The sequence below is a fragment of the Marmota monax genome, unplaced genomic scaffold (assembly GCF_021218885.2).
Source record: "Marmota monax isolate L192 unplaced genomic scaffold, Marmota_monax_Labrador192_F-V1.1 WCK01_AAM20220418_F8-fsc00060, whole genome shotgun sequence".
NCBI classification, from domain to species: domain Eukaryota; kingdom Metazoa; phylum Chordata; class Mammalia; order Rodentia; family Sciuridae; genus Marmota; species Marmota monax.
This window is the reverse complement of record NW_026692826.1, coordinates 7299380-7310000: the sequence shown is the minus strand read 5'-3', so window position 1 is coordinate 7310000 and position 10621 is coordinate 7299380. Positions and strand designations below refer to the sequence as shown.

The 10621-nt window shown below is 33.2% G+C and overlaps 1 protein-coding gene across 7 annotated transcripts in view; it reads right to left on the bottom strand.

Moving 5' to 3' along the window:
- Znf407 (zinc finger protein 407) overlaps positions 1 to 10621 on the bottom strand; it is a 433003-nt gene that overhangs the window by 388130 nt on the left and 34252 nt on the right. For all 7 annotated transcript variants that reach the window (XR_009227120.1, XR_009227121.1, XM_046448589.2 and 4 more), the window contains exon 3: positions 8065 to 8179. Coding sequence is in view for 5 of the 7 variants with exons in the window: in XM_046448589.2 (XP_046304545.1) it covers positions 8065 to 8179 (115 nt within the window). In the remaining 2 variants the exon portion in view is untranslated. The remainder of the gene's footprint in view (positions 1 to 8064; positions 8180 to 10621) is intronic.

The window sequence follows — 10621 nt, the reverse complement described above, 5'->3', positions numbered from 1 at the left end:
TCAGAAAGGATCTTTATATTTAGCTAGATTTTATAAGCATATTCTAAATTCCCATAAGCCATACATAAAGCTAAAAGAATAATTAAAATGCAAATTAACCCTTTACTGATCCTTTGAAACAACCATTGTTTGGTCCAGCTCAATATACTCCTCTAGAGCCTCAGCAGAAAAGAGTCTTTTTAAAACTGAATGAGAATAGCAAACAAAAACTAACTTTCTGAAAATACACGTATCCAGAGGGCAGCATTAAATGTGCTTGGAACTTAGTACTTGATATTTAAACAACAAAGACTACCATAACACTAAAGCCAGTGACAACAAGAGGCGTAAAGATCTCAAAGGCATAGAGCAAGAACACACTACAGAAAAATAAAGTATAAAAGTGGTCCAAAATAAGAACAGTACCCAAGTACTAGGAAATATGAGAAGAAGTACATTACAAACAGTACATACTTCTAAAAGTTAATTGTTGCCTGTCCCAACTTTTATTGCCCATCCAGATAATCTGAATACGGAAACACAATTACAGCAGCCATTATCCACATATTAGTTACATATGGACATCAGTGGCAAGGCCATATAATTCTGTATGTTCCATGCATTAAGCTACATGGAACGGTGGTTATCAACCTCTTCCTTTACAGCTATCCAAAATCAAAGCATATCCCTAATTAAAATTACAAAGAGTAAAACTGTCTTAGAATAATTCACCCCGACCAATTCCCATACCCTTGATTCTGCAGTTGCAGTTCACCTCCTATCAGATGTTATTACTTTATGAAACTCTGCTTATTCACTCCTTCCTTTCCCCCACTCATTGTCCAGAAAACTGGAAAGAAAGTTAGACAAGTAAAGAAAAAGGAATAACAGAAAACAGAGCAAAATGCCAGCACTCAACCTTTTAGCACAGCACAGTGTTGTGACCTAATCTGTCCACTTCACCCAACTGTCCCTAGCACTGTCTACTTGGTTTTATAATGCAGTGCTGATTTACTTGTAGTTCCTGAATACACTAGACTCCATGATGGCATCTGTCATAACTCCTGCCTGGAATGAGCTGTTACTGCTTATCCACCTAATTCTCACTCACTCACCTTCATGCGGAATGCTTCTATCCCAGAAACATTTTTTTTTTGTATCGGGGATTTAAGCCCAGGGGTACTCAACCAATGAGCCATATACCAGCCCTTTTTTTATGTTTTATTGAGAGATGGGGTGTCGCTGAATTGCTTAGGGCCTCACTAAGTTGCTGAGGCTGGTTTTGAACTCACAATCCTCCTGTCTCAGCATCCCAAACCACTGGGATTACAGGCGTGTGCCACCATGCCTGCCCAGAAACACTTTCCTAATCAGCCACAGAGACCTAGGCATTTCTTGATCTGAGCTTTCTCTATTTGATCTTTTAACCCCAAACACTAACACAGCATCTATGCACACTGATGATCAATAGACACTTCTGTTAATACACACCTCCCTCTATCTAGGCATATACAGTTCAGAAGTTTCGTAGCATTCTTAATAACAGCCATGCTATTCTACCATTCTCTATTTAGGATCTTATGTTCTTTTGCTTCTTCTGTTAAAATTGTCCAAATTTACTCTATGAACACTTCTTAACCTTTAAGAACCAACTCCAGTAGAGCCTGAGTCTCTAGGAGGACTTTCTGAGAGTCCTCAGCAGAACAGGGTTCCCAAGCCACCTGCTCTTTGTTTCCCTCCTTAGGACTCTCCTCCAGGGAGCTTACAACCCAGGGCCATGCACCATTCTGTCACTAGAACTGCACAAGAAACAGACTCTCTAGAATAGAATCTGCTGAGAAATTCATCAAAAAATTATGAATTAACAGTTAAGCTTCCATTCTGTCTTCACCTCCTCTTACCTCCTCTGACTTAGTTCTTGAACAAATCAAAAACCAAAAGCTTCCACAAAGTAAAGGACTTTAATAAACATATAACCTGGAAGAAGGAAGCAGAGGACAGGTTGGAATTGGAGAGGTGTGGAGACAGAGGACAGCTGGAAAAAAAAAGCAGAGAGTGCCTACCTCCTGTTTCTTGCTGTGGGGATCAAGACAGTTAAAGAAATCCAAGACACCAAAATAGGATTTTTAAATCATCACAGAACTGTTTTTAAATGAAAATAAACAAATAATGTCTTAAGTCAGGATTGTTTCACTGGAAAAGATAGAGGCCAATGTTTTCAATTACAACACCAAGAAATGACAAGGTCTGTTTCAATTCTATTTTTTTTTTTTACTGTATTTTATTTATTTATTTTTATGTGTTTCTGAGAATGGAACCCAGTGCCTCACACATGCTAGGTGAGCACTCTACCGCTGAGCCATAACCCCATCCCCTCATTTCTATTTTCTTATAGGTTGCTCATTCTTATGGGATCTAGAATAAACCTATGCCCCAAACTCCCCTCTGTGGCAAAAATTCAAGAAAATACTGGAATAAAAAAGGAAACTGGGACACAATGCTGAAAAAAGAGCTCTAAAAACATCAGCATGAAGCCAAGCAGGGAATGGCTTTCTTCCATTTCCACTCTTCTGCCTGACCTTACCCTACTCTCTCCTGGATCAACAAAACAGTTCATTAGAAAATATACTAGAATCATTTCAAAGGAAGTTTACTATTTGAATATCATAGCTGTCTCTTCGATTTTCAAATTATGAAGTTATTTTTATATAAAAATACTTTTAAAAGTATTTTTAAAAGGTATTTCAAGGATTTTAACATCAGAAAAATAAATTATCAATGTTAATTTTGTATTCATAAGTAACAGTAAGAGAGACAGTAATGACTTCATGGCATTTAAAAATTTCAAGATGGAGGAAATGTATCTTTAAGTTAAAAGCACTAAAATATTATATGGAAAAATATCTATGCATCTTTTATAAAGAGAGTATTTTAACGTTAATTTAATGTTTTTTTACAAAACAGAGATGCTGCACTTTATATTATTACAAAGCATAATTCATGCCACAGCATAAAACAAACTTTTTCTATCTATATATCTTTAACCACAACCACCAACTGAACCAAACACTTATTTTATTTGGATACATCTGTAGATATGATGGGTGTAATTAATTGTTCAGCTAAAAATGCAATTCCATGGTGCTTTTAATGATTTAGGTATGCACAGCTTTAGTTCTCGAAGCAGACTAAAAATAGTGATTTTAATTTATTCCTGCTGCCTACAATTACCCACAACCATGTATTTTTAAATATTTCCAGCCTATAAAAATTACTAATTTTTGCCACTTGTGTTTATCTGCATTTAGACTTTGATTTGGATAAATTAAGCTCTCAAGTGTTCCTTGCTTTATGAAACTCTGCATGTTGTACACTTCAACACAAATAAATGACTTGTACCATTAGAGGTTTAAATAATGTAATGTATTTCATGCTCAGCCTGAAGCTGGATTCCAATGAAGTTGCTAATGCACGTAATGATTAAGTGTAACTCAAATACTAACTGTGTTGTTGAAAACATGACAGGCAATAATTTGGTCTATTATATTCTGCCATTTAATTGCCTAGTACAGACATTCTCTGACACGTTATGAAGCAATGATTTACAATTATTCAAGCTGCAAAGGTCAGAAAGTGACATTATAATCATCTACATAGAGATCCCTTCTAATGCACAAAAACTAGGTAATGCCACACACACACGCGCGCGCGCGCACACACACACACACACACACAAAAGAAGAGTTTTCCTGAATTACTAACTTCCTACTTAAGGTTTCTTAAACCAACTAGGAATAAACAATTCTTAAGCACATTAATACACAATCTTAAAATGTCTTCTCATGAACCCAGAAGTGACACATTTAGAAAATGCCCTTAAATTCTCCTGATTCGGTAAATCCTATTCAATTATTTAATGCCATACACACAAATCAAGACTAGACACAGGGAAATTCATCAGTAAATAACATGATCCCTAAATCATGTATAATGGACTTAGGCTTCTGAAAAATGGCTCACAAAACTTAGGTATCATTTCCTATGTTTAAGGAAATCGGGCCTATTACTAGTTTTCAGTAATTCTTTAAAGATAACACTGAAAAACAAAAATAATAGCTTGGTTTGATCAATTTTACCCCTCTTATCTTTCTGAAAAAGACTATATAATCTTTACACTTCTACGCACTTTCTATTATACAAACATAATCAATTTACAACCACTCAAGTAAGTGCAATAACTTATTAACACATGCAGGAAAGTGGAGGGGGAAGAGTAAAATCATTTTAAATGACACTTATAAGAAGGAAGAATGAAAAAAAGAGAAAGAGATGTGGCATTGAATATCAGAAGCTAAGATACTAGACAAGCAACTTTTTAAAAGAATGTAAAAACAGAAGAGAAACAGAAGAGAGGCTAGTGGGGGAAATACATACTTTTGTTACATGCTAAAGAACACAAACTGGGGAGAGTGCAATGAAACTAAGAGAATAATTTAAAAAAAATTTTTTTAAAGGTATAGTTAAAAGAAAAGTAGTGATCCACCATTCCTAGTAGCATAATTTATCACTAAAAATACTTTTATTCTCAAATCTATCATCTGTAAAAGGAGATAACAAACATAAGTTAAACAATTCTATAAGCTAAGGAGATCAATAAATGAAATGAATGTTAAGGAAGGAATTTACTAAGCCACAAGGCACTGCATAAATACTACTATCGGAGGTATAATTTATACTATTTTATATATACCCAGAAAAAAAACTTATAAGAATTAACAAAACTTGGTGCCTAAAAATGACTTTTTTAGGTTATTCATCTTTTCAAGCTCTTGACTATTAAAAAAATAAAGGGAAAAATAATAAATTTAGTAAAAACATGTATTAAGCCTATTTTTAAACATAAAATTATTGAAATAAATTATTAATTACTATATAAGGATGCTTTCCATTATTTATTTTTACCCCCACTAAGCCCTACATCAAACCCAGGGTAACTTTCATGTTAATTATCTATCAAATGCCTAAATAAAATATTCCTATATTCTCTAAAATTCCTCTCAATTAGACCTGGATGTAAGAAATATGTTGTTAAGAAATTATACTATGCAAAGAAACTGCTCCTCCTAAAAGTGAAAGTAAAATAAATGGCTCTTTAATGCCGTTTTACCATGGCCTAAGCAGGTATCTGGCTCAGACAGAACTTAGATCCTAAACTCTGAATTCTACCTACACAACAGGAAAAACTTAAAACACATCTAGCTTCTTTTATTAAACTAACTCAAATCCATGGCATACTGGTGCCAAGATCTGCCAATAGGGGGTAAGGAGGGAGACAACCTTAAAATTATCTTGAAGAGTCAGAGAAAATCAACATAGGTCCAGTCAACTTATATTAAAGTTTAAAAGGCAGTTTTTGTTGAGAGTTGTTACTGCACAACCCTAAAACTAAGTCTTAAAAAAACGCAAGTCACACTGTTAATAAACATCTACAACGTTATGTAAGAGACCAAACAACACAAATAACTGAAACATTAACATTGATCTTAATTCAATACAATGTACTGTTTGCTGTTTCTATCCATTTTACCACAAAATACTAGTTTTCTTCAAGAAACTCAAGAGATTGCTAAGAAGAATATGCTATTGTGAGGAATAATTTCACTTAAAAATGTGCCTACCCTGATATTTTTGTTATTCAATCCGAACTATTAAAGAAATAACTTCTTAAAACTCAAATAATTAGAGGTCATTAATAAAATTCTAACAGACTGAGACTAAGATATTATCTACTGGAGAAAAGAAAACATAGTGCAAGACCTTCTGTTTGTGACAAAATTATAGGGTTAATGTTCCTGAAAGATCACTTCACCTTTTAAAACATGATTTTATAAAAGGTAAAATTTATAGCAATTAAAGCTAATGAAGAAATGCAGCACGAGCTGCTTATGTTCAGGAACTAATAGGTCCACTGAGCATTTCTAAGATTATTTAGCCATCAATGATAATGAATTGACATTGTCAGTGATGTTAATGTGCAAATGCTCTCTCGTGTCACTAGACTGATAGCCAATCCCTGCATTTTGTTTTCCAGTTTTAAGTTATGCACTGCCCTATCCCTTTGAAACACTTGAAATACAGAACAACCTATCCTATTCTTTAACATTAAATTACCTAAATCATTATTGTTCTGCTTCATCCACATAGGTCAATAGGTATTCTTCAGCTTATAATTCAGAACTTTTAGCCACACCATGAAAATATTTACCTTGTTAAGACTGTCATGTAACTGCACAACCTAAATTCCATTTTTAAAATATAAAGAATTATCATTTCATAATAAGATAAAATTCAATGGTTACTGTAATTCTAAAAAACACAATACTAGAATCTGGAATACTTGTTCCACACACACACACTCTCACAAAGTTCTCCTATGGCAGCAGTGTCAAACTCAATATATGTGTATTCACTTATAATTCTGCATCTTGGAAAAAAATATTATATAAACTACAGGTGTAACATTTCAGTTATGTTACAAAGCAATAAGCTAAGCAAAGGGGTATATTGTTTAGATTATACCAACTGATTAAAGTGACTTAATTATGAATTATTTTTGATGCCATGTATGTCAGAAATTGTTCTCTTTCCAGGGTCTTAGTAACCCTAATTAGAAAAAAAAAATTAACAGAGTATGCAAAAATTGTTTCTGATTTCTCAGACATGGGAAAGGAACAGCTTATTGCAACCTAATAGCAAATTTTCACTGGAGTCAGGGCCTTCTCTCCTATAACTCATATGGTAAAAACAATGAATGAGATATTTTTTAAAATTCCTAGACCTATTGCAATTAAAATGAACCATTTGGCACTTGATTCCTGCAGCTAAAATCAGTGGTAACAAAACTCATTCTCTCACTGATCTTCAGGGGGCTTTAGGGCAATGGTTCATCTTCATTTACTTTAGCAGCAAGTCACTGAACCATCAATTCTGCCAATGAATAAATCACAGACCATAGCTAATAAAACCGCTTGCAAAGTTATTTGTAAAACTCTCTTAAGGGTCAAAAATACAATCTGGGATACAATCTGCAATCTGGGATAAAATGTACTGTCCAACCAAAGCAAAACCTATTTCTGCCTTGGAAGATATTTACATGTAGTATCAACCCAAAGACTCTTTTACTAAAAAACAAAAATGTAACATAACATGTGTACATTTAACTGAACTTGCAATATTTTGTAAGTTAGCCTACAATAAGAATTGTAAGTTTCTTAGGTTTCACTTAAGTGTTTCTATATGAAATACTTATTAACTAATTTTTCTAGCATAACATTAAAATATATCTTTAATCAGAAGTAGGATATTAAAATCCACCTCTGAATGTCCTGATACATCATATGTCACAGTATTTTAAAACCTTTTAAACATTTCTGCTAAACTAATTAGTTTGATATTAAGGTACTTCAGTGCTTTCTATTAAATGTAACTCATGTGACTGACAATTAAACATTGTGAATGAGTATGCAGTGAAAAATAGCAATGACTGCAAAAGGAAACCAGTTTTGAAATAAAGTTACAAAAAAATACATTATATGCTTTTTTCCACTCATCATCTTTCAAATAATCAGTACATAGCCATCTGAAATTAAATCTTTTATTGTTTTACTTATAAAATATACCCACTGTATCCAGAGTCATTAATGTGATTAAAATTAAAGCAGTATAGCAAAAGAAAAAAAAACATACATATACACTCCTAAAGCTATATTATGTATTTTTGTCTTTAAATGGAATTTATACTTCTCTCTGGCGATGTGAATGAACATCCTATAATTTAGTCAATTTACAGATTACAGGTTCAAATTGACCTTGTAGCCCATAAAATTGCTCATCTTCAAGTACAGGATTAGAAGTGGGAGAAGAATGTCATAACTGTATTTAAGGAATTTACCATAACAATGGAAAGGAGGATACGCATGCATAATTTTAGCCACTCTTACTCATATCAGTTTTAAATTCTGAAACAATGGATATCCTGCAAAGGCTTCCTGGTTCACACAGCAGAGATGGTTTCAATTTACTCACCCACAGACATGACACTTGTATTCCCTCATCCCAAGGTGCCTTTTCACATGGTTTCTGGCATCTCCAAGCTGAGCTGTTGCAAAATGGCATATCTTGCACTTGAATGGTTTTGATCCTGAGTAATTTAACATAAAATATGATTCAGATTTGCATAATACCTTACTGATAGTTTTAAGAAAGCTAAATCTTAAATCAGACTTTTAATCTAATTAAGAATTTCTGTCCTCAAAATGGAATACCTGCATTCATTTACAAACTGAATAAACCTGATTCCATAATTATTCTACCCAGAGGCTTTAATGTTCAATGAGTCTTCCTAACTTTCAATTACAATTTTAAGATCTAAAGTCAAAAGTGATACTGTTAGCCACTCTAAGTTGATGAAGCCAGCTCAATAAAGTTAAGCAGTTTTCTTACATTCACAAAGTATTTCTTAAAGGCACTCAGTATTTTAAATGAAACATTTAAAAAATATAAATACATTCAGGATAACTGATACCTTTAAAACTATACCAATGAGGACATTTGTCAGTAGCCATCTGGTTTCCTCATATTTCTCCATCTTTGAATTTATTCATATCAACAATGGCATTTTAGATTTTTTTCTGCCATTTATCTTAAATGATTTACTATATTACCATGTTAGTAGAATGAACATATATGTATGAATACACAGTGGATAAATTATTATGCTTTTATGATCATTTTTAGTCAAAAACCTGTGATGATTCAGCAAACTAGAATTATTGACATTTTCATTATTACTGACATCAAGAACAAATGATGCAACACAGAAGGCATAATAACAACAATGAAATGTTTTAATCATTTCATAAGGAAATAAGATTAAACTACACTTAAAAAGTGAGAAAATGAGGGCTAGGTGTGGTCCACTAGTAGGAATGCTTGCCCTAGCACAACCTAAGTCCTGGTTTCCATTCCAAGTACCACCTTAAAAAATAAAGAGGGCAGCGGCACAAAATGATTTTTAAGTCAGCAAAATTACTGTCATTAATAGATAAGACTGTAACTAAAGCATGCTAACGTTTAATCAGTACTCACATTAAACAGAAACAACACTCTTTTAAGGTAGAAAATATATATTTTCCAGTTTCCTAATTATGACATCTTCAAATAAATCAAAATCATAAAAACCATAGTTTAAAATTAGAACAGTATGTTTCTAGATTTTTCATATTACATTTAGTTCCTATTTGTTCAAATGCCTCTTCTAATTATAGTTAGATAGAAAAAGGATATATGTGTGTGCTTTAACACACAAAAAGTTCCAATTTTTGAAATTTCAAATATGATCAATGAACCTTTGTGCAGTACCCTAGGGGATGGGGGGAATCCACCAAGAATACTTTGTTGAAACTGAAACACTCACTCAGTAAAAAATTTTAGTGTCTTAAATTTCAATTAATTCCCAAAAGCTGACAAAAAAAGTGAAGCGTTTAATTTTAATCTTCCAACAGAAATAAAAAAGTCAACAGAACTAAGCACGGGCAGACAAGGTTGAATATTTCACAGTTCAATGACAATGAAGCCAGATCTCTTAATACTTCCATTTCTACAGATAGAAGTAGATGTAAAATATATTTAGCACCTGAATGGTTATATCTAGTCAGGTTTGTATGTTTAAATGTCAAAAGCAGGTTGAGATTGCAGCTTACAGCAATCACATTCTATCAATCACATCAGAAACTACAGTTTATTTAAATGATTCTGATAAAAGTAAGCCTTTCACTACTTTGAAACACTACAGGAAAGCACAGAATTCTAGAAAGAGACTTGAAAAGAGTGAGAAGAACCAATAAACCTGAACTTTAAAAGACAATGCTTTAAAGATAATAGGATAATTAGGAAATTATTAATGAACAAGAGTATTGGGACTACAAAGGAAGAAGGTAATGTTCCCCAATCTCTGTATGAGGACTTTGGGGAATGGATGGGTCTCAATTTCAGCTTCTTCCTTCACACAGCACCTGAACTGTGACTAGTTCCTCTCCTATAGCAGAGGGGCCACTAAGGTTTAGACAAGGGTCTTCAGTTTTTTTGGTTCTTTATGCGTGGCTCCTCTGGGAGGAACTTGGCTGGCAGATTCAGTGATCACTGATGCAGAGTGCTGGCCACACCTTAATGAGTTACTATGTTGACCGCTTCACCCAGAATCACTGAGGCCTTGACTCTTCCCATTCTTACATTTAGAGTAGGCTGTGTTAACATCTCCTTTCTGGGCATTAAAATTCAAATACCAGTCAATGCAGCAGTTCTTTGCATATAAAAAAAAGAAAACCTGTCCCTTTTCTCTTTTGTTCCTATCTGATAACACTTCCATTTTTTAAGTTTGCTATACACATTACAAAATTATCCAGGCATAGTATTTGTAAAGCAAAATTTGTAAAACCAATTTGTCTTTCTCTGGGGATATTTGATTATTATGAGCTTCCATTTTAGATAAATACATTATATTTTATGTGTGTGCGTGTTGATACACACCTTATATATAATGTGCATACACATCTTATATATGTTTTTATATAAGCTTTCATTA